We start from the raw sequence: 25345 nt of genomic DNA, 5'->3' as shown, positions 1-25345 counted from the left end.
TATTTTTCAGTGGTCTTCATGTTAAACTCTTTGACTAATGTAAAGACTCCTGATCATCGGGGGCAGTGTTGTAGTTACTACTGCAGCCCAATACCTACCCATTTTAAACCTCTATGTTCTGTCGTCCAGCCCAAACGCTGTGCTCAGGTTGCGCTTCAACCATTTTGCCACGGAATGCAGCTGGGACCACATGTACGTCTACGATGGAGACTCCATCTATGCACCTCTGGTTGCAGTATTCAGGTGAGATCATCATGCTGTATGCATGTACATACGTGTGTACTCTCTAGTATGCAGTCAACTGTACATGCACGAACACCAAATACTGTATACCTCAAACCTAGTTGGGCGGATCACATGCCGCTACATAGAATCCACACAGTGATGATTCAGAATACTGGCTAGCTGAAGAGGAATTGTTCTCTCTTTCCATTATAGGTAACGAGTGGGTGTTATCAATTGATTAATATTCTGCATTTACACTGAGTAAAAATATGAACGCAACATGTAAAGTGTTGGTCTGATGTTTCATGAGCTGAAATTAAAGATCCCAGAAATGTTCCATATAGACAAAAAGCTTGTTTCTTTCAAATGTTGTGCACAAATTTGTTAACGTCCCTGTTTGTGAGCATTTCATCTTTGCCAAGATAATCCATCCACCTGACAGGTGTGGCATATCAAGAAGCTGATTAAACAGCATGATCATTACACAGGTGCACCTTGTGCTGGGGACAATAAAAGGCCAATCTAAAATGTGCAGTTCTCTCACACCACAATTCCACAGATGTCTCAAGTTTTGAGGGAGTGTGCAATTGGCATGCTGACTGGAGGAATGTCCACCAGAGCTGTTGCCAGAGAATTTAATGTTAATTTCTCTACCATAGGCCGCCTCCAACGTCGTTTTAGAGAATTTGGCAGTACATCCAACTGGCCTCAACCTCAGACCACATGTAACCACGGCAGCCCAAGACCTCCACATTCGGCTTCTTCGCCTGCGGGATTGTCTGAGACCAGCCACCCGGACAGCTGACGAAACTGTGGGTTTGCACAACCAAAAAACCGGGGAAGCTCATCTGAATGTTCGTCGTCCTCACCAGGGTTTTGACCTGACTGCAGTTCGGCGTCGTAACTGACTTCAGTGGGCAAATGTTCACCTTCGATGGCCACTGGGACGCTGGAGAAGTGTGCTCATCACAGATGAATCCTGGTATCAACTGTACTGGGCAGATAGCAGATGGCGTAGTGTGGGCGAGCGGTTTTCTGATGTCAATGTTGTCAACAGAGTGCCCATGGTGGCGGTGAGGTTACTGTATAGGCAGGCATGAGCTACGGACAACGAGCGCAATTGCATTTTATCGACGGCAATTTGAATGCACAGAGATATCGTGACGAGATCCCGAGGCCCATTGTTGTGCCATTCATCCTCTGCCATCATCTCATGTTACAGCATGGTAACAAGCACGGTCCCATGTCGCAAGGATCTACACAATTCGTGGAAGCTGAAAATGTCTGTTCTTCCATTGCCTGCATACTCACCAGACATGTCACCCATTGAGCATGTTTGGGATGCTCTGGATCGACCTGTACGATAGCGTGTTCCAGTTCCCGCCAATATCCATCAACTTCGCACAGCCATTGAAGAGGAGTGGGACAACATCTCAGGCTACTATGAACAACAGCCTGATCAACTATGCGAAGGAGATGTCGCGCTGCATGAGGCAAATGGTGGTCACACCAGATACTGACTGGTTTTCTGATCCACGCCCTTGCCTTTTTTAAAGGTATCCGTGACCAGCGGATGCATATCTATATTCCCGACACGAAATCCATAGATTAGAGCCTAATGAATTTATTTCATTTCACTGATTTCCTTATATGAACTGTAACTCAGTAAAACCTTTGAAATTGTTGCATTTATATTTTAGTTCAGTGTAGCTCTTAGGCCTGTTTTAGGTGTTCCTCCTCTCCAGTCTTTAGAAGTAGTATTCTCCACCCACCCTCCCTCCCTCCCTCCCCCTTTGAAGAATAGGTCCCTAATGTAATTCCTTCTACTGGGGGTCCTTCTATATGGACTCTCCCCGTGTCCATCAGTATTGGCTGTGTGGTCTTTGTGTTGAACCTGGTTGTGGTCTTCCCGGTGGGTAGCGGATTTCTCCTCCCTCTTTGATGACCTTGATTGAGCTGTGCAGTGCAGGCCTGAGTTTGATCCTCCATGCAATGGAGGGATCGATCCCGAGAGAGGAAGGAGTCACTTTCTCCCAATGATGTAAGGAGGGGAGGGGGGTTTTCATGGTGACAGCAAACCAGCTCAGCAGTCAAGCAAAGAGCGATCATTTATCCAGCAAGCTTTGGAGCTTAACGAGTGTGTGTGTGTGGGTGTGCGTGCGTTGCGTGCGCGTAATGTATTTTTATTTTTCTCCCACAGCGGTCTTGTTGTCCCGGAAACGAGAGGGAATGAGACTGTTCCGGAAGTGGTAGCCACCTCTGGATATGCACTGTTGCACTTTTTCAGTGACGCTGCCTACAACCTGACTGGATTCCACATCTCCTACTCGTGAGTAGCCCCAGCCCATACACACTACATTCACAGTCAAAATCCTCACCTATACCATATATGACCAATAGGGAAGTCTCTGGCTCAGTAGCAGACAAGTCTTAACTGACTTGCCTAGTTAAATAAAGGTAAAGTTTTAAATTTAAAATAACAGTTCCATGATGGTAGTGACTGCCCATTACTGCTTATCACTTATTAACCATCATTTATTTCACTTGAATAAAATATTACATTTGTTTTATTTGATGACTTTATTATTTCATTCCTAGTCATAATCACATCTCTTTAGAGCTGCTACCTATGCGGTCTGACAAATCACTATTTTGTAGTTCTTCAAAGTAAATAAGCCATACTTTTATGACTGCTGAATACCAACTATTAAACACTTGGCTCGTGTATTTTCAGGTAGAGATATATTGAGAGCAGTTTCTTCGAGGTATCTCCTCTTGACCGCGCATTCTGCTGTCTCTTATGTAGTAAGCTTAAAAGAAACAGACCGGACAAGTAGCCGCGCAATGGATTATGGTCATTGTAGTTAATTATCATGTTTTCTCTTCTAAACTATGTGGAACATTGGCTCCCTACTACATTGCACAGTTCAGGCAAGATCAGATTTATCTCTAGAAAAACTGCAATTTGTGCATTGAGCTCACAGAAAAAAAAAATTCTGAAATGGAATTCAAATAATTGAAATGGTGTTTTTCAATTAGTTGTTTACAAAACTGAAAATAAATAACCAACATGTCTGTTAATCGCTCAGCACTACTGCACACATACAACTTCAGACTCTCTAGGCCACATTGTAGACCCTGGAGATGAGGGTCTACAATGTCTGTCACAAGAGTAGCTGGGAATTGGCATTACAGCTGAGAGGATGACACCCCTTAACATAGGAGATACATGTGCGTGTGTGTGTGTGATTCTGAAAATGAATTCATTGGGTTGTCTCAGAAAGCAGCAGCCAAAGAGAAAGATGGGCTTTCAAATAAGTCAAGCTCAGCCTCGAGGCCTCCAGCACAGACACACACCATGTGGCCATAAAGGTGTTGCCATAGCAACACTTGTCACAGCGGTAAACATTATAGTCCCCCTGTTGCTGAAAAGCCCATGTATTATCCTGGATCCTTGACCTCCTTCTGTTTCTGTCTACCTTCCCTCTTTCTCTATTCTTTTGTCTGCACATCTCTTTAATTCTCTCTCCATTTCTCTGTATCTCACTCAGTATCTGTTATGCTCCCTGAAAACACATACCCCAATAAATGTCAATCACCTCTGTCAATAAATCATTCTTTCAGCTGTTTGTTTGTCCTCAATTATTTATTTATTTTTATTCAACATTTATTGATACAAGTAAGTGAATTAAGAGCAAATTCTTATTTAAAATGATAACCTTTCCAAATGTACTTCCCCATCCCTGCCATGGTCTCATGCTTTCACTCATTTAATTCACCATCTCTCCATTCTGGGTCTACAGGGTCAACTCGTGCCCCAATAACTGCTCCAGTCATGGGAAGTGCAGCACAGGGAACTCCATCGCCAGCCGGGTGTACTGCGAGTGTGAGAAGTACTGGAAGGGCGAGGCCTGTGACATCCCCTACTGCAGGAACAACTGTGGCAGCCCCGACCAGGGCTACTGTGACCTTACTGGGGAGAAGAGTTGTGTCTGCAACGACAGCTGGCAAGGTCTGGCTAGTGCTATGGTTATATCGTGTCAAAGTTTTCACAATATTGTGGTGTGGTATCTTCATGTTGGTTCATAGGGTTCATTCAATCTTCAATGACAAAGGTAAGTTATTTTTGTTCTTGTAGATTGAGTCCCACTGCCATCTTCTGGCTGAAAGGAGAACTGTGAAGAGAGGCACAGAGACCATGTTTCATATGTTACAGTGATAAAAGCTGACATCTGAAGTGCTCAGCAGATATGACAGTCTTAGTTTAGATGAAGGGAATGAGGTCATGTTGTAGTCTGTTAGATAATAGCGGACACTGTTTTGACAGCTTGGTAGTTGGAGCCTTTTTCATGTTGAGTATCCCATGCTCTAACAATCTAATCTTGAGATGAAGGTGGAAGACCATCGGTTTCGGCATGATCTTATTTAAAATGACCCATCCAGTCCGTTTTCATACAGGCTATACTAAATACAACACTTGCTTGGCTGTTGACTAAGAGGAGCTCTTATGTTCCATGTCTGCCACCTAGTGGTGCTGGAGGTTTTGTTCTTACACCTGGTGGGTCGCTGGTCTAGGTATCCTCTTAGTATAACCATGCATTGACTTGATCTCTACTGTTCCTGAATACTGTATGGTGATGTATTAACATGTCTTATTTAAAGTAGAACCACCCAAGCACCTCTCAATGAGACGGGACTGTCCAGGGTAGAACCACCCAAGCACCTCTCAATGAGACGGGACTGTCCAGGGTAGAACCACCCAAGCACCTCTCAATGAGACGGGACTGTCCAGGGTAGAACCACCCAAGCACCTCTCAATGAGACGGGACTGTCCAGGGTAGAACCACCCAAGCACCTCTCAATGAGACGGGACTGTCCAGGGTAGAACCACCCAAGCACCTCTCAATGAGACGGGACTGTCCAGGGTAGAACCACCCAAGCACCTCTCAATGAGACGGGGCTGTCCAGCAGGGTAGAACCAACCAAGCACCTCTCAATGAGACGGGACTGTCCAGGGTAGAACCACCCAAGCACCTCTCAATGAGACGGAACTGTCCAACAGGGTATAACCACCCAATCGCCTCTCAATGAGACGGAACTGTCCAACAGGGTAGGACCACCCAATCGCCTCTCAATGAGACGGAACTGTCCAACAGGGTATAACCACCCAATCGCCTCTCAATGAGACGGAACTGTCCAACAGGGTATAACCACCCAATCGCCTCTCAATGAGACGAAACTGTCCAGCAGGGTAGAACCACCCAATCGCCTCTCAATGAGACGGAACTGTCCAACAGGGTATAACCACCCAATCGCCTCTCAATGAGACGGAACTGTCCAACAGGGTAGGACCACCCAATCGCCTCTCAATGAGACGGAACTGTCCAACAGGGTATAACCACCCAATCGCCTCTCAATGAGACGGGACTGTCCAGCAGGGTAGAACCACCCAGTCACCTCAATGAGACGGAACTGTCCAACAGGGTATAACCACCCAATCGCCTCTCAATGAGACGGAACTGTCCAACAGGGTATAACCACCCAATCGCCTCTCAATGAGACGGAACTGTCCAACAGGGTAGGACCACCCAATCGCCTCTCAATGAGACGGAACTGTCCAACAGGATAGAACCACCCAATCGCCTCTCAATGAGACGGGACTGTCCAGCAGGGTAGAACCACCCAGTCACCTCAATGAGACGGGACTGTCCAGGGTAGAACCACCCAAGCACCTCTCAATGAGACGGAACTGTCCAGGGTAGAACCAACCAAGCACCTCTCAATGAGACGGGACTGTCCAGGGTAGAACCAACCAAGCAACTTTCAATGAGACGGGACTGTCCAGGGTAGAACCAACCAAGCAACTCTCAATTAGACGGAACTGTCCAGGGTAGAACCACCCAAGCAACTCTCAATGAGACGGGACTGTCCAGCAGGGTAGAACCACCCAACCACCTCTCAATGAGACGGAACTGTCCAGGGTAGAACCAACCAACCAACTCTCAATGAGACGGGACTGTCCAGCAGGGTAGAACCAACCAATCACCTCTCAATGAGACGGGACTGTCCAGGGTAGAACCACCCAAGCACCTCTCAATGAGACGGGACTGTCCAGGGTAGAACCACCCAAGCACCTCTCAATGAGACGGGACTGTCCAGGGTAGAACCACCCAAGCACCTCTCAATGAGACGGGACTGTCCAGGGTAGAACCACCCAAGCACCTCTCAATGAGACGGGGCTGTCCAGGGTAGAACCAACCAACCAACTCTCAATGAGACGGGACTGTCCAGCAGGGTAGAACCAACCAATCACCTCTCAATGAGACGGGACTGTCCAGGGTAGAACCACCCAAGCACCTCTCAATGAGACGGGACTGTCCAGGGTAGAACCACCCAAGCACCTCTCAATGAGACGGGACTGTCCAGGGTAGAACCACCCAAGCACCTCTCAATGAGACGGGACTGTCCAGGGTAGAACCACCCAAGCACCTCTCAATGAGACGGGGCTGTCCAGCAGGGTAGAACCAACCAAGCACCTCTCAATGAGACGGGACTGTCCAGGGTAGAACCACCCAAGCACCTCTCAATGAGACGGGGCTGTCCAGCAGGGTAGAACCACCCAAGCACCTCTCAATGAGACGGGGCTGTCCAGCAGGGTAGAACCAACCAATCACCTCTCAATGAGACGGGACTGTCCAGGGTAGAACCACCCAAGCACCTCTCAATGAGACGGGGCTGTCCAGCAGGGTAGAACAAACCAATCACCTCTCAATGAGACGGGGCTGTCCAGGGTAGAACCACCCAAGCACCTCTCAATGAGACGGGACTGTCCAGGGTAGAACCACCCAAGCACCTCTCAATGAGACGGGACTGTCCAGGGTAGAACCACCCAAGCACCTCTCAATGAGACGGGGCTGTCCAGGGTAGAACCACCCAAGCACCTCTCAATGAGACGGGGCTGTCCAGGGTAGAACCACCCAAGCACCTCTCAATGAGACGGGACTGTCCAGGGTAGAACCACCCAAGCACCTCTCAATGAGACGGGACTGTCCAGGGTAGAACCACCCAATCACCTCTCAATGAGACGGAACTGTCCAGCAGGGTAGAACCAACCAATCACCTCTCAATGAGACGGAACTGTCCAGCAGGGTAGAACCAACCAATCACCTCTCAATGAGACGGGACTGTCCAGGGTAGAACCACCCAAGCACCTCTCAATGAGACGGAACTGTCCAGCAGGGTAGAACCATCCAATCACCTCTCAATGAGACGGGACTGTCCAGCAGGGTAGAACCAACCAAGCACCTCTCATTGAGACGGAACTGTCCAGAAGGGTAGAACCATCCAATCACCTCTCAATGAGACGGGACTGTCCAGGGTAGAACCAACCAATCACCGCTCAATGAGACGGAACTGTCCAGCAGGGTAAAACCACCCAATCGGCTCTCAATGAGACGGAACTGTCCAGCAGGGTAGAACCAACCAATCGCCTCTCAATGAGACGGAACTGTCCAGCAGGGTAGAACCAACCAATCGCCTCTCAATGAGACGGAACTGTCCAGCAGGGTAGAACCAACCAATCACCGCTCAATGAGACGGGACTGTCCAGGGTAGAACCAACCAATCGCCTCTCAATGAGACGGAACTGTCCAGCAGGGTAGAACCAACCAATCGCCTCTCAATGAGACGGGACTGTCCAGCAGGGTAGAACCAACCAATCACCTCTCAATGAGACGAAACTGTCCAGCAGGGTAGAACCACCCAATCGCCTCTCAATGAGACGGAACTGTCCAACAGGGTATAACCACCCAATCGCCTCTCAATGAGACGGAACTGTCCAACAGGGTAGGACCACCCAATCGCCTCTCAATGAGACGGAACTGTCCAACAGGGTATAACCACCCAATCGCCTCTCAATGAGACGGGACTGTCCAGCAGGGTAGAACCACCCAGTCACCTCAATGAGACGGAACTGTCCAACAGGGTATAACCACCCAATCGCCTCTCAATGAGACGGAACTGTCCAACAGGGTATAACCACCCAATCGCCTCTCAATGAGACGGAACTGTCCAACAGGGTAGGACCACCCAATCGCCTCTCAATGAGACGGAACTGTCCAACAGGATAGAACCACCCAATCGCCTCTCAATGAGACGGGACTGTCCAGCAGGGTAGAACCACCCAGTCACCTCAATGAGACGGGACTGTCCAGGGTAGAACCACCCAAGCACCTCTCAATGAGACGGAACTGTCCAGGGTAGAACCAACCAAGCACCTCTCAATGAGACGGGACTGTCCAGGGTAGAACCAACCAAGCAACTTTCAATGAGACGGGACTGTCCAGGGTAGAACCAACCAAGCAACTCTCAATTAGACGGAACTGTCCAGGGTAGAACCACCCAAGCAACTCTCAATGAGACGGGACTGTCCAGCAGGGTAGAACCAACCAATCACCTCTCAATGAGACGGAACTGTCCAGGGTAGAACCAACCAAGCACCTCTCAATGAGACGGTACTGTTCAGCATGGTGTCCAGGACTGTCCAGACTGTCCTATGCTCTGACACGGAGTTGCTGGTCACTGGTCATTTCCATAATGCGTTTTTCTCCACTGATGTATTGTGCTAGACAGGGTCCTGGCCCCTAGACCTTATCACAGCCCCCCATTCCCCCTGTCCACTGGCTTCCCTCCACTCTAATAGGGGACAACAGGGGCCAGTATCATGGGATCTTCCTCATAATGGGGTTTGATGAATCAGAGTGAGACCCTCTTAATTAAACCTACTAATGGTTCTGCCACCAGTCGGCCTCTGGGTGGTGGGGTCCTAGTAGCCATGTGAGTTCATCACCGTCATGGCTGTCCCCATCATCATGACATAAGCTGCGTTGTCACGCTCTTCACCAGCAGATGGTGATGTGGGACCATATTTAGTCAGATGTATTAAAGTGTTGTTGAAGAGATTATGTTGCTACAAACGCACCTCACATACTCGCATGCATTTGTAAGTTTGTTGTGTTGTCCTCTCCAGGTCCAGACTGTGCTCTGTCAGTGCCATCCACCGAGTCTTACTGGGTGATGTCTAACGTCAAGCCCTTCAGCCAGTCCCTGGGCAGGGCCTCCCATAAGGCTGTGGTCCATGGGAAACTCATGTGGGTCATCGGAGGATACAGCTTCAACTACAGCTCCTTCCACATGGTGCTCAAGTAAGGCACTGACTGAAGAGAGACCTGGAATATCTGTCTGTCTCTTCACCTCTCTGTAGCTAGGTTTCCATCCAGTTGGCGACAGATTGTCATGCATGTATTCTCAAATCTGCATAAAGAAAATATAGGCATTTTCTCCCCAGTGGTGTGTTTCCACCAAACTGACTTGTTGCAGATAAAAATCAGTCTGTGATGACGTAGTGCACACCAAATGTACTTTTTCGCTTAAGTTTTCTTGTACTGAATACAAATCTAATGTTCATTGTGTTTCCATCGCATTTTCAATTCTACTGAATTCTACAAAAATTGTTGCGTTAAGTAGTAAATGTGGCGACTCTGGTCTTGACACGTGCTCTAGCCAACAGCTTGCCGATATAGTGCAGGTAGGTGGTGCAGGTAGGCTAGTCTACATGATGAGATTATTATGGATTAGAGCGAGAACATTTTTATTTGTCAAAAGGCAGTCAAGCATCGATCATCATGTCACCAGAATAAGACCCTGGATATTTATTGAAAAGGACCATCAAGCTCATTATGCACTTTCACCACCCTGTGAAGTTCATCATTTACTTAATCTGTAACCTAATAAACTGCATGCTTTCCCGAGTCGTAGTGGGAGGACCACAACCATGTCATCACGTGACTCCAAGTTTACTTCGATATGATGGTTTTTATATTCATATTTGCGCATAAAGTCGTTTCCACCACAAATTTGAGCATAATTAATTTTATCAACGCAAAAAGATCCAACCCGGTGGAACGAGGAAGTGATCTGTCGGCATTTATAAAATTGTACAGTCATTTCCTGTTACATCACAGCTGTCGGGATTTGTTTTGTACAGTATGACTTCACTCGCATAAAAACTGTGGATGGAAATGTAGTTAAAGTCTACTTGCCACCTCCATATTTGTCTCCTTCCTGTCTTTTGCTCTTTCTCTCTCTCTCGATTTCATTCCCTCTCTTTCAAATAAAAGGGCTTTATTGGCTTGGGAACATATGTTTACATTGCCAAAGCCACATTTCAAATGTCATATTATGGCTATGTTGTAACGATGTACAAAATGGAAAATAAATATACATAAATATGGCTTGTATTTGCAGTGGTGTTTGTTCTTCACTGGTTTCCCTTGTGGCAACAGGTCACACATCCTTCTGCTGTGATGGCACACTGGTATTTCACCTAATCGATATGGGAGTTTATCAAAATAGGATTTGTTTTCAAATTATTTCTCTTTTTGTCTCTCTGTCATTTTCTCTCTTTCCCTCCACTCTGTCGTTCCATTTCTTCTCCCTCCACTCTCTCCATCCATTTCTTCTCCCTCCACTCTCTCCATCCATTTCTTTGTTGTATATTCTGTATAGCTCAGGCCTGACTCTCTCTCTTCCCCCCTGCAGTTATAATCTGGAAAGCAGCACTTGGGACGTGGTGCCGATCAATAGTGGCCCTCTGCAGAGATACGGCCATTCTCTGGCTCTCTACCAGGTAAGGCAGATAATGGTCACAGCCCACTAGCATGGTGGATGTGTTCCTTTTAGCTTTTTGTCATCGACTGGTACTATACAGGGCTCTGTACATGTAGACAGGGCTCTGTACATGTAGACAGGGCTCTGTACGTGTAGACAGGGCTCTGTACGTGTAGACAGGGCTCTGTACGTGTAGACAGGGCTCTGTACGTGTAGACAGGGCTCTGTACGTGTAGACAGGGCTCTGTACGTGTAGACAGGGCTCTGTACGTGTAGACAGGGCTCTGTACGTGTAGACAGGGCTCTGTACGTGTAGACAGGGCTCTGTACGTGTAGACAGGGCTCTGTACGTGTAGACAGGGCTCTGTACGTGTAGACAGGGCTCTCTCTTATCTGGCTCTTTTTGTTTCCTGGGAGTTTCTCTACTTCACATATATTTTCTCTTTTTCCTCTCTCTCTCTGTTGGGTGAGGGAGTTAAGAGGATTGCCTCTCTGGGTCTGAGTAGAGATAACATGGCAGTAAGATGGATGTGGGGCCCTCAGGGTTGGTCAGAGAGCAGCAGGGCTACAGGCTTTGCTCTGGCTAACTGACTCTTCGGCTCACCAGGGGGAACAAGCATGACGGCTACATCTGATCTGTTTGCTCTTTCTCTTCTTCCCTTGAAACTATAGAAGTCTGTCTGAATAACCCTGTTAAATAGAAAGTCTGCCTCTGGCGTGTGTGTGTGTGTGTGTGTGTGTGACTTAAAACTCTTTCTTTACTGCTAAGCTCTTAAATGTTTGGGTCGCTTTCATGAAGAGGGACAAATGGATTTTCTATTAGATGTCTTACTATAGTTAGTGACCTAAGGGGATCCGGCTTTGTTTACGTGAGTTAAATGGAAGTAGTATTTTACGGCTCAGAGTTTATAGCTTGAAAGGCTGAGAAGTTTATTTTGGAACGACTCTCACTTCATTACTTGCAGTTTACAATACTTTAAAATGGTACCCCCATGGAAGACCTCACTAATTGTTTTGTCTTGTAAGGAATACTGCAAATGTTAAAGGATCTATGTACTAACATACCTTTAGAACTGGGCTAAGCTGCAGTCTGTGTTTGGGACATGCCAGGGGTTTATATTTCTATCGTAGAGTAACACAGTCATGACTTCAGATGGATTTGGGTGATGAGCAAGCATCTTGACCCTGACCTGACCGCTAACCCCTTATCTCTGACCTGACCGCTAACCCCTTGTCTCTGACCTGACCGCTAACCCCTTATCTCTGACCTGACCGCTAACCCCTTTTCTCTGACCTGACCGCTAACCCCTTATCTCTGACCTGACTGCTAACCCCTTGTCTCTGACCTGACCGCTAACCCCTTATCTCTGACCTGACTGCTAACCCCTTGTCTCTGACCTGACTGCTAACCCCTTATCTCTGACCTGACCGCTAACCCCTTGTCTCTGACCTGACCGCTAAACCCTTATCTCTGACCTGACCGCTAACCCCTTGTCTCTGACCTGACCGCTAACCCCTTGTCTCTGACCTGACCGCCAACCCCTTATCTCTGACCTGACCGCTAACCCCTTATCTCTGACCTGACCGCTAACCCCTTATCTCTGACCTGACCGCTAACCCCTTGTCTCTGACCTGACCGCTAACCCCTTGTCTCTGACCTGACCGCCAACCCCTTGTCTCTGACCTGACCGCCAACCCCTTATCTCTGACCTGACCGCTAACCCCTTATCTCTGACCTGACCGCTAACCCCTTATCTCTGACCTGACCGCTAACCCCTTATCTCTGACCTGACCGCTAACCCCTTATCTCTGACCTGACCGCTAACCCCTTATCTCTGACCTGACCGCTAACTCTTTATCTCTGACCTGACCGCTAACCCCTTATCTCTGACCTGACCGCTAACCCCTTATCTCTGACCTGACCGCTAACCCCTTATCTCTGACCTGACCGCTAACCCCTTATCTCTGACCTCCCACTGACTCATGCTGTGACGTTTTCATTTTATCAGTTCACTACAGAACCGTTCTCTTTTTGAAGGGGAACGTGAAAGGACTTATTGTCTAAAGGTTTTATGATAAGGTATTATTCTCTAATGCAGTGTTGTTGATCAGAAATGAAATAGTAGATGAAATGATACACCAAGGTCTTTTCTGATTGAGATGCCTGTCTGTAGTTTATCCTAGGATTACATTCAGAAATCCCTTTTACAAATTACATCCTCTCTCAAAGGGACCTACATTTAAATGGTAACCTTTCATTTTATTTGTGTTGTGAGTATTACCTCAGCTACTATACAGTGAACATACTGAACTTCCAGACAGCTGCATTCACTCTTCTGCCTTGTGTGTGTGTGTGTGTGTGTGTGTGTGTGTGTGTGTGTGTGTGTGTCCGTGTATGTGTGCGTCCGTGCATACATGTATTTGTATTATGAGTGTTTGTGTGTGTGTGTGCAGCATGTGTGGACAGCCATGGCTGTGTTCCCACCTTTTCCCTATACCCTATCTTTCACATGTTCCATGCTTGCTTTGATTGACGTGAACACACTTAGCCCATCAAGTGTTTCTTTACCGTTCACAGTGGTGTACCACTGGTGTCTCCAGGTGTCAGTTCATCAGAAACGGAAACTTTTCAGGAAATTAAAGAAACGTTCCTACTGTATCGAATCAAATTCTATCAGTCACACGCGCTGAATACAACAGGTGTAGACCTTACAGTGAAATGCTTACTTACAAGAACTTATTATCCAACAATGCAGTTTTAAGAAAATACCCCCCAAAAAAGTAAGAAATAAGAATAACAAATAATTAAAGAGCTTCAGTAAATAACAATAGTGGGGCTATATACAGGGGGTACTGTGTATATTATTCATTTAGTCAGTACCAGGGTTTCCATTAGCCGGTAATAGCCGGCTTTTGGACAATATAAAAATAGAAATGCTGCTGCTACAGCATCTCAAACAGCAAATGCATAGGCAATGGAAGGCAGGCTTCATCCGTGCATCTCACACCCCTTTGCAATGAGGCAGTATGCATCGAGAAAACATATACTTCATTGTTGGAAACCTGAACGTTTTACTACATATTATGAGGCATGTTTTACCTTTGCTACAAAGTAGCCTAGCCAAAATCAGACCATATCTGTGGTGGTAATTATTTTCTATAAACTTTATTTCATTGCATATTAGATCTCCCCTCTTTAAATAAATGTTTTTGAAAACAGTGTTTTCCTGCTAATTGCATTATGGAACAAACATTCGTGAATAGCCGTACTACCTTGTGCACATTGCCGTACTTATGTGAAAAAATCGTTTTAAGCTAAACATTCTGATCAGTTGCATGAGACTCATTGCTTTTTAAAGTGTATTTCTCGACAAGCTGACCAATAGAATAGGTAAACTTTTCTACTATGGGGGATAGTAGATTGACAATGGCTAGTGATTTTTCTGTTAGTTTCTCGTCTTGTTGGCTGAGGAAACCTAAATGTGGACAGTTATTCTAACATCTTCAAAGTGGGCATCATTTCCTCCTCCATTTGCATCTTCTGTTAATATGAATTACCATCTAATTGGGATTCCTGTCATTCTGAGCACCGTGGGTGAAAGCCTTAACCAGGTTACACACCCAATGCATATGGGTACGGTAAATTTCTCAAATGTCCGGTAAATTAAAATTCTGCCGGTCAAATGTCCGGTGCCACATTTTCGTAACGGAAACCCTGGTCAGAACAGATATATTATAGTTGTACCTGTGTAACTCCCCCATCTGTTATAAAACCCAGCTCCTTCACTCTGTTATAAAACCCAGCTCCTTCACTCTGTTATAAAACCCAGCTCCTTCACTCTGTTATAAAACCCAGCTCCTTCACTCTGTTATAAAACCCAGCTCCTTCACTCTGTTATAAAACCCAGCTCCTTCACTCTGTTATAAAACCCAGCTCCTTCACTCTGTTATAAAACCCAGCTCCTTCAGTCTGTTATAAAACCCAGCTCCTTCAGTCTGTTATAAAACCCAGCTCCTTCACTCTGTTATAAAACCCAGCTCCTTCACTCTGTTATAAAACCCAGCTCCTTCACTCTGTTATAAAACCCAGCTCCTTCACTCTGTTATAAAACCCAGCTCCTTCACTCTGTTATAAAACCCAGCTCCTTCAGTCTGTTATAAAACCCAGCTCCTTCAGTCTGTTATAAAACCCAGCTCCTTCACTCTGTTATAAAACCCAGCTCCTTCACTCTGTTATAAAACCCAGCTCCTTCACTCTGTTATAAAACCCAGCTCCTTCACTCTGTTATAAAACCCAGCTCCTTCACTCTGTTATAAAACCCAGCTCCTTCACTCTGTTATAAAACCCAGCTCCTTCACTCTGTTATAAAACCCAGCTCCTTCACTCTGTTATAAAACCCAGCTCCTTCACTCTGTTATAAAACCCAGCTCCTTCACTCTGTTATAAAACCCAGCTCCTTCACTCTGTTATAAAACCCAGCTCCTTCACGCTGTTATAAAACCCAGCTCCTTCACGCTGTTATAAAACCCAGCTCCTTCACGCTGTTATAAAACCCAGCTCCTTCACGCTGTTATAAAACCCAGCTCCTTCACTCTGTTCAGTTTCTCTGTAAGTGGGAAGCGCCTCGTTTGGCCGCCGTTCCTCGGCCACCAGCCCCACATACGTAAAGGAGGAATCCACAATTAGCATATAAATGAACACCTACTTTGAGGTTTTTAATGTAAGGCTTATGCTGAGCTAGTGTAGCACACACATCAAGCCAAGAAACCTGGAGACGGGAACATGAGAGAATAGACTTCCGGGGTCAGGGATGGGACCACATACACATACCACCACACCACACACACACCACACATCACACTCCCCTACTCTCTCTCCTCCACACACATTATTCCCCTCAAGTCTGTAACCCAACCATGGATTATGTTATTCCTCTCTCTCTCTCCTCTAAGGATTGAGAGATTACGGTGTGTGCTGCTGCTAGGAATACAGCCCATTGCCCGCCCATTTCTGATTTGAATATACCGACAGAAGCAGTAGCTCGTCTTTACACATGCATTCAGATCATAGCGTTTATATAATATCCCCTGCTTGGTATTCACATTTTGTATTCACAAATCTGAAAAAGCCACCTTCAATAAACGCTCCCTCTTAGTCGGAAGTGGAGCATCCGAGGGACACGTGGTGGAAACTGAAGTGTGGGGGTTGCTGCTTAGCTGGTGGTGTGGTGGTTAAACCCTCCTGCAGCCGGATGTGTTTACTGTGTTTACTGTGTTGGGCTGTGTGTTGGGCTGTGTGTTGGGCTGTGTGTTGGGCTGTGTGTTGGGCTGTGTGTTGGGCTGTGTGTTGGGCTGTGTGTTGGGCTGTGTGTTGGGCTGTGTGTTGGGCTGTGTGTTGGGCTGTGTGTTTTGTGCACTCCTCTCCCTCCCCACTGCTTCTACTACAGGACTCAGACAGTGTGTGTGTGTGTGCGAGTAATCTGTCATAGACAGAGGCAGGTTAAAAAATGGTATCATAGTGTGTGTCAACAGACTGGGGATGCGATGACTAACGAGGAACCTTGTTCCGGTACGCCATTTTTTTTGTCACTGCTCATTTGGACAAATCCTGATTTCACAGGTGCTCTTGTCTTCCTGAATTTCGGGAGGGGACAATTGGCCCATAGACTAGCCTGAAACCTGCATAGAGTTCATATATTTCTCCTAACATCTCCCCCCAGAACTGTATTGAGCAACTGACGCAATTACGCAATATTTTAGTTCTGGGTTTCCGAGATAAGTGTGAGAGATTCCGTTGGGGTTGGCAGTGCGTGCTGAGGTAATGTAGAAGGAGGGAACCAGATTTCCTTGACAGAAAATACATTGAGGCTCTTAAGGCTGTTGGGTCCCTTGTGGATGTGTTCGTGGCCAGGGATACGGTATAATTGTCTCCCTGCGGTGTAGCGACACTGTGCTGGGATGTTCCAGTTATTCCTGTGTGGGCAGAGCTCCTCTACTTTACAGTGTGTTGCTCAATGTTAATGAAATGGAGCGTTGAAGTGCAGTAGTATTCTGCACGGTAAAAACAGGATGCCATAGCAATTATGACTGTATTATATAGCTGCATTAGAGCCCTGCAGCTGAACTACCAAGATGCCTGAAAAGGTTTTAGTATCATATTCAAGTTACTGTCAGGTTAAGGTAGTTGATTGTTATCTGTAGTATCATGTGATTCAGTGTATGGGGAGAAGCCAGTAGTTGACCTCGGTATGAGAGGGCTATAGCAGCAGCCTTTGTCAATTATTGTTGGTGTTCACATCTATACTCTGTCTTTGTCTTTGTCTTTGTCTGTCTCTGTCGTGATTGGGGTCCATAGAGGATACACTCTCTGGAGAAGCTCATGGCCGTACAGCTCAATAACGCCAACACACACACACACACACACACACACACACACACACTGGGGAATGCGGTGTGTCTCACCTTTTCATACTGAACACACAGAGAGCAGACATTCTGTCGAGGGCAGTCGTGGATAGAAACCCCTTTAATCTTGTGTGTTTTTATACAACCACAATCCCTAACCCTCTGTCATCTCATGCCTCTGATATTTTCCCCCCTCCTCAGGACGACATCTACATGTACGGGGGGAAGCTGGAGGCTGGTTCAGGCAACGTGACAGACGAGCTGTGGGTCTTCAACATCCCTAGTCGTACTTGGTCCCTGAAGAACCCCAGCAGCCTGGTCCAGGGACAGCCCTACGCCGTGGAGGGTCACTCCGCCCACCTGGCTGAACTGACCAATGGGGATGTGGTCATGGTGGTTCTCTTCGGCTACTCCCCCGTCTACAGCTACATCAGCAAAGTGCAGGAGTACAACATCAGTAGGTCCAACAGTGGCTAGATGGATGGGTCGTGGGGTTTTCAGCCATGATGAGTAATCCACATGAATGAATTCAGATTTTACATTACTACAACCCAGTGGCAGATTTCTAGCCTTCCAAAATAGGCAAAGGGACAGCAACAACCATAGATGCCCGCAGCAACGTTGTATTCATTTCATGGTGCTTAGCGACGAAAACATTGTTGCTGGGGTCATCATTGGGTGTCGCTGTCACTCATCTCTTAATGGAAGGCCCATGATCTATCATGTTTAGCCACAGCACTCCTATTTCCATTAAAAGCCCTCTGGGTGTGCCCACACCTGCATAGTACTCTGTTATAATCTTATTGTTTTGATGGTAAACACACCTACTGTCTATTCACAGAGCCTTTAAGGTTGTCCTCTTGAATGCTGTTGGCCAAGGTTCTTTGACCAGAGCTTGTGACCATTGTGGAACCCCTAGGTTTTTCATACCAGCAGATGGCGCTGCAGTACAGTGTTTTGAGGGGTTACGATCAGGTGAATGCCTGCATTACAAGGCATTTTAGCCTATAGGAGACTCTACGGCAGGACAGCTCACTGCAGCCCAGTTCAGCCACATTAAAGCCTGTGGAGAGAGTTGGAACATCTACAGTCTTGGGTACTCTTGGGTACACTTAGTGCTCAGGGTAAAATAAGTGGGTACTAGACTGTGAATGTAATTGATTTTGGTAAAATACATATACATTAAAATGTGTAATGTGGACCCAGAGGATAGCACTTACAAGTATTAATCAAAAAATGTGTTTCCAACGTGGTCCTCATGCACGCACGCTCTCTCGCTGCTTCGCCCTCTGTCTTTTCTCTTCTCACCTCTCTCTCTCATCATTAAGAGTAGGTGGCACCTAGGCCGGACCGTCTGGGAGAAGACATGATTAATGAGTTCTCCTCATCCCCCTCCCTCATATTGCTCCGTCTCTCTCGGTCTCTGTGTGTGTGATCAAACAATATTTATCCTGTAATTATTTTTATTTAGAGCACTATGGATATTGTGATATTTCATCACATTCGGACAGAGTTGAGTCTCCTCATTCAGGTCTCCACATTCGGACAGAGTTGAGTCTCCTCATTCAGGTCTCCACATTCGGACGGAGTTGAGTCTCCTCATTCAGGTCTCCACATTCGGACGGAGTTGAGTCTCCTCGTTCGGACGGAGTTGAGTCTCCTCGTTCGGACGGAGTTGAGTCTCCTCGTTCGGACGGAGTTGAGTCTCCTCGTTCGGACGGAGTTGAGTCTCCTCGTTCGGACGGAGTTGAGTCTCCTCGTTCGGACGGAGTTGAGTCTCCTCGTTCGGACGGAGTTGAGTCTCCTCGTTCGGACGGAGTTGAGCCTCCTCGTTCGGGCGGACTTGAGCCTCCTCGTTCGGGCGGACTTGAGCCTCCTCGTTCGGGCGGACTTGAGCCTCCTCGTTCGGGCGGACTTGAGCCTCCTCGTTCGGGCGGACTTGAGCCTCCTCGTTCGGGCGGACTTGAGCCTCCTCGTTCGGGCGGACTTGAGCCTCCTCGTTCGGGCGGACTTGAGCCTCCTCGTTCGGGCGGACTTGAGCCTCCTCGTTCGGGCGGACTTGAGCCTCCTCGTTCGGGCGGACTTGAGCCTCCTCGTTCGGGCGGACTTGAGCCTCCTCGTTCGGGCGGACTTGAGCCTCCTCGTTCGGGCGGACTTGAGCCTCTTCGTTCGGGCGGACTTGAGTCTGCCAGTTGTGGATACATCTGTGTATCCACATGTTCCGTGGCCTCCCCCTCTCTCCATCCCTCCCTTCATCTCTCACAAGGGGACTTTAAGTACATGGTGGGCCATCCCAGTGCTCTCTCCTGCTGGCTCGGTCTGTCTCCCAGAGGCAGCTTTTTATACACACACTCACAAGCATGCACACTTATTCTCCGTACTGTATGTCTCAAAGCTGATCCAATCATGTTGGCCTACTCACACTAAGATGCACTTCTCTTCTGTCTCTGTTACACAGGGACAAACTCCTGGCAGGTCCCTGAGACCAACGGGGCCATCGTCCAGGGTGGCTATGGCCACAGCAGTGTGTATGACAGCTCCAGCAGGTGTGTGTACGTCCACGGGGGCTACAAGGCCCTGCCTGCCAACAAGTATGGCCTGGTGGACGAACTGTATCGCTATGAGGTCCAGACACAGACCTGGTGAGTGATATTAGCTTGGTAGAGTGTCTGTCTGCCTGGTTCTCTGTCTGACTCTGTCTGTCTCTGCCGGTCTCTGTTTTGTCTGTCTCGCTTTTTGTGCTTGTATCAGTGGATGCATATTCACTTGAGAGTTCACAAGCCATATCAATTTGCCAGCCCTGAGAATAAGGTGTGTAAAGTAAGCATATTTTCCCCAGTGCCCCAGTAGCATAATGCATTTATTTGCTAAACTCCCTAGTTATGAGGCAATGCATTTCATGTATTTCTTTGCTCCCTCTGTGTTGGAGTTTAGACTTGCTATACGTCTACTTGTTGTCAGGATGAGTTTAAAATAACACTGTTCAATGGTGAAACCCCCAGTGATCTATGTAGAGAATTACTCTTGAGGGGCCTACAGAAACTGAAGAAAAGCGTAGTGACAGGCAGTGAGCACACTAGTCCTCCCCCCCGGCCCAAACAGGTCAGGAGTGGTTTGGAGCTACAGACGTTCTATTGGACCTGGCACGGTCTAATAACAGGTGGGTAGACTGGGTGGGCCGTGTGTGAGACACACTCAGGACATTCCTGTGTGTGTGTGTGTGTTTTGGTTGGTCCTGTCTGTCGAGACTTTCTCTCGAGTGGACGGCCATCGTCCACTGCAACATGTTTTCAGCTGTCGTTTCCATTGGAAGTGAAAACATTGCCCTGCGGTTTGTTTAGTGATGTTCAGTGTACAGATGTTTTGCGGAAAAGCAAATTGCTTTGGACACTTTTCACATCCCTTATATTAGGTAGATGTCAGCCGCCATGTTTAACACAAAGATACTTGTCTTGCCTATGTTCAGACACGGTGCCTAGACGCTCACTGCTGGATAGTTGAAAGGCCCGAATTGAAAAAGCACACTAATGCAATAGTCAGCATTATGTTGTTGGGAGGTACACATACAGCATTATATTGTTGGGAGGTACACATACAGCATTATATTGTTGGGAGGTACACATACAGCATTATATTGTTGGGAGGTACACATACAGCATTCTATTGTTGGGAGGTACACATACAGCATTCTATTGTTGGGAGGTACACATACAGCATTCTATTGTTGGGAGGTACACATACAGCATTCTATTGTTGGGAGGTACACATACAGCATTCTATTGTTGGGAGGTACACATACAGCATTATATTGTTGGGAGGTACACATACAGCATTATATTGTTGGGAGGTACACATACAGCATTATATTGTTGGGAGGTACACATACAGCATTATATTGTTGGGAGGTACACATACAGCGTTATATTGTTGGGAGGTACACATACAGCATTCTATTGTTGGGAGGTACACATACAGCATTCTATTGTTGGGAGGGACACATACATCATTATATTGTTGGGAGGTACACATACAGCATTCTATTGTTGGGAGGTACACATACAGCATTCTATTGTTGGGAGGGACACATACAGCATTCTATTGTTGGGAGGTACACATACAGCATTCTATTGTTGGGAGGTACACATACAGCATTCTATTGTTGGGAGGTACACATACAGCATTATATTGTTGGGAGGTACACATACAGCATTCTATTGTTGGGAGGTACACATACAGCATTCTATTGTTGGGAGGGACACATACATCATTATATTGTTGGGAGGTACACATACAGCATTATATTGTTGGGAGGTACACATACAGCATTCTATTGTTGGGAGGTACACATACAGCATTCTATTGTTGGGAGGTACACATACAGCATTCTATTGTTGGGAGGTACACATACAGCATTCTATTGTTGGGAGGGACACATACATCATTATATTGTTGGGAGGTACACATACAGCATTATATTGTTGGGAGGTACACATAGAGCATTATATTGTTGGGAGGTACACATACAGCATTATATTGTTGGGAGGTACACATACAGCATTATATTGTTGGGAGGTACACATACAGCATTATATTGTTGGGAGGTACACATACAGCATTATATTGTTGGGAGGTACACATACAGCATTCTATTGTTGGGAGGTACACATACAGCATTATATTGTTGGGAGGTACACATAGAGCATTATATTGTTGGGAGGTACACATATTTAGACACACAGCGCCAAACTGTCCGTGACCCCACTCTCCGAGGGTCTCTCATTAATACACACTTGTACATGTGAGAAATATAAGCACCACCTTATTATTATTACTACTACATGAACATACAGCACATGCTGGACAGTTAAGGAAGGTATAGCGAGAGAGATTTACATTGAAACAGAGATTGTATGAGAAGGGTGATATGAAAGAAGGGGAATGGCCTCCACTGAACCTTGACAGATGGATGGGTGACAGAGGAGGGTACACCCTTTGATTATCCCCCCACTCCCTCACTTTCTCTGTTTCATCTGAGCAGTTGTTTCATAGCTGTAGAAAGTGAGGGAATAGTCCCACACACTGCTAGGCTAGTGATAGTACAGCTGTCCTGGCTAGGCTAGTTATAGTACAGCTGTCCTGGCTAGGCTAGTGATAGTACAGATGTCCTGGCTAGGCTAGTGATAGTACAGCTGGCTAGGCTAGTGATAGTGCAGCTGTCCTGGCTAGGCTAGTGATAGTACAGATGTCCTGGCTAGGCTAGTGATAGTACAGCTGGCTAGGCTAGTGATAGTGCAGCTGTCCTGGCTAGGCTAGTGATAGTACAGATGTTCTGGCTAGGCTAGGGATAGTACAGCTAGTCCTCGCTAGGCTAGGGATAGTACAGCTGGTCCTCGCTAGGCTGCTGATCCTGGCTAGGCTATTGGTCCTGGCTAGGCTGTGGATAATACAGCTGGTCCTGGCTAGGCTAGGGGTAGTACAGCTGGTCCTGGCTATGCTAGGGATATTATAGCTGGTCCTCGCTAGGCTAGAGATAGTATAGCTGGTCCTGGCTAGGCTTGTGAGTGCAGCTGGTCCTCGCTAGTATATGGATAGTACATCTGGTCCCGGCTAGTCTGCTGGTCTTGGCTAGCCTGTGGATAGTACAGCTGATCCTGGCTAACCTGTGGATAGTACAGCTGGTCCTGGCTTGTAATAGGGATAGTACAACTGGTCCTGGCTAGGCTTATGGTCCTTGCTAGGCTATGGATAGTGCAGCTGGGATAGTATAGCTGGTCCTGGCTAAGCTAGTGATAGTATAGCTGGTCTTGGCTAGGCTCGTGATGGTATAGCTGGTCCTGGCTAGACTCGGTATCGTACAGCTGGTCCTGGCTAGGCTCGGGATTGTACAGCTGGTCCTGGCTAGGCTCGGGATCGTACAGCTGGTCCTGGTTAGGCTCGGGATCGTATTGCTGGTCCTGGCTAGGGATAGTGCAGCTGGTCCTGGCTAGGGATAGTGCAGCTGGTCCTGGCTAGGCTGCTGATCCTGGCTTGGCTATTGGTCCTGGCTAGGCTGTGGATAGTACAGCTGGTTCCTGGCTAGGCTAGGGATAGTGCAGATGGCCCTGGCTAGGGATAGTGCAGATGGCCCTGGCTAGGGATAGTGCAGCTGGCCCTGGCTAGGGATAGTGCAGCTGCTCCTGGCTAGGGATAGTACAGCTGGTCCTGGCTAGGCTAGGGATAGTACAGCTAGTCCTGGCTAGGCTAGGGATAGTATAGCTGGTCCTGGCTAGGCTCGGGATAGTGCAGCTGTTCCTCGCTAGTCTATGGATAGTACAGCTGGTCCTCGCTTGGCTAGTGATAGTACAGCGCGGAACTGGCTAGGTTAGTGATAGTACAGCTGGTCCTGGTTAGGCTATTGGTCCTGGCTAGGCTAGGGATAGTATAGCTGGTCCTGGCTAGGCTATGGATAGTATAGCTGGTCCTGGCTAGGCTATGGATAGTATAGCTGGGCCTGGCTAGGCTAGGGATAGTATAGCTGGTCCTGGCTAGGCTAGGGATAGTATAGCTGGTCCTGGCTAGGCTCGTGATAGTGCAGCTGGTCCTCGCTTGGCTAGTGATAGTACAGCGGGTCCTGGCTAGGTTAGTGATACTACAGCGGGTCCTGGCTTGGTTAGTCATAGTACAGCTGGTCCTGGGTAGGCTATTGGTCCTGGCTAGGCTAGTGGTAGTCCAGCTGGTCCTGGCTAGGCTAGTGATAGCACAGCTGTTCTTAAGCAGAACGTGGGGACTGTGCACCTTGACCCTAGCAGAGGAGAGGAAGGGAGGTGGTAGATTGGGCTCAGACATATTCCTGTACAGTTGCCCTAGTGTGTGTGTGTGTGTGTGTGTGTGTGTGTGTGTGTGTGTGTGTGTGTGTGTGTGTGTGTGTGTGTGTGTCCATGGTGCCACATTATTGATGGCGTCTGTCTGGGTATTTGACCTAGCCTATGGAGAGTGACCTTCAGACCAACTGTTCCCTTACATAAGCCACGTGACCCAGACTGGCCCACACACTGCTGTAATCCACACCCAGGGATGGACACGCACGCACTCGCGTACACTCTCTCATAATTGACACATTAAAACATTAGCATGGTGACTGAGTACAGTGCTGATGTGTGTGTGTTGACAGGATGATCCTGAGAGAGAGTGGTCTGGCGCGGTACCTCCACACAGCAGTGCTGAGCAGTGGGACTCTGCTGGTGTTTGGAGGAAACACCCACAACGACACGTCCCTCAGTAACGGAGCCAAGTGCTTCTCTGCTGACTTCCTGGCCTACGACATGGGTAAGTACCAATCATATGCATGCACACATCATAGGTAAGAACCACATCCTCATCTGTTGTTGGTATAGCTGGTCCTGGCTAGGCTAGTGATAACGCAGCTGGTCCTCGCTATGCTATGGATTGTGCAGCTGGTCCTCGCTATGCTATGGATTGTGCAGCTGGTCCTCGCTATGCTATGGATTGTGCAGCTGGTCCTGGCTAGGCTATGGATAGTGCAGCTGGTCCTGGCTAGGCTAGTGATGGTAAAGCTGGTTCTGGCTAGGCTAGTGATGGTATAGCTGGTTCTGGCTAGGCTAGTGATGGTAAAGCTGGTTCTGGCTAGGTTAGTGATGGTATAGCTGGTTCTGGCTAGACTAGTGATGGTAAAGCTGGTTCTGGCTAGGCTAGTGATGGTATAGCTGGTTCTGGCTAGGCTAGTGATGGTGCAGCTGGTCCTCGCTAGGCTAGTGATGGTGCAGCTGGTCCTCGCTAGGCTAGTGATGGTGCAGCTGGTCTTCGCTAGGCTAGTGATGGTGCAGCTGGTCCTCGCTAGGCTAGTGATGGTGCAGCTGGTCCTCGCTAGGCTAGTGATGGTGCAGCTGGTCCTCGCTAGGCTAGTGATGGTATAGCTGGTTCTGGCTAGGCTAGTGATGGTGCTGCTGGTCCTCGCTAGGCTAGTGATGGTGCAGCTGGTCCTCGCTAGGCTAGTGATGGTGCAGCTGGTCCTCGCTAGGCTAGTGATGGTATAGCTGGTTCTGGCTAG

The 25345-nt window shown here is 47.5% G+C and overlaps 1 protein-coding gene across 2 annotated transcripts in view; it reads left to right on the top strand.

Moving 5' to 3' along the window:
• The window catches only part of LOC129836447 (attractin-like protein 1), a 331683-nt gene that overhangs the window by 45947 nt on the left and 260391 nt on the right, over positions 1 to 25345 (top strand). For both annotated transcript variants that reach the window (XM_055902623.1, XM_055902622.1), the window contains exons 3-10: positions 130 to 243; positions 2426 to 2554; positions 4029 to 4237; positions 9254 to 9428; positions 10825 to 10912; positions 17500 to 17755; positions 19757 to 19940; positions 24449 to 24603. In XM_055902623.1, the coding sequence (XP_055758598.1) occupies positions 130 to 243; positions 2426 to 2554; positions 4029 to 4237; positions 9254 to 9428; positions 10825 to 10912; positions 17500 to 17755; positions 19757 to 19940; positions 24449 to 24603 (1310 nt within the window). The remainder of the gene's footprint in view (positions 1 to 129; positions 244 to 2425; positions 2555 to 4028; positions 4238 to 9253; positions 9429 to 10824; positions 10913 to 17499; positions 17756 to 19756; positions 19941 to 24448; positions 24604 to 25345) is intronic.

This window comes from Salvelinus fontinalis, chromosome 37 (assembly GCF_029448725.1).
Source record: "Salvelinus fontinalis isolate EN_2023a chromosome 37, ASM2944872v1, whole genome shotgun sequence".
Taxonomy (NCBI): Eukaryota; Metazoa; Chordata; class Actinopteri; order Salmoniformes; family Salmonidae; genus Salvelinus; species Salvelinus fontinalis.
Note: the sequence above shows the minus strand (reverse complement) of the source record. Positions and strands in the feature narration are given on the sequence as shown.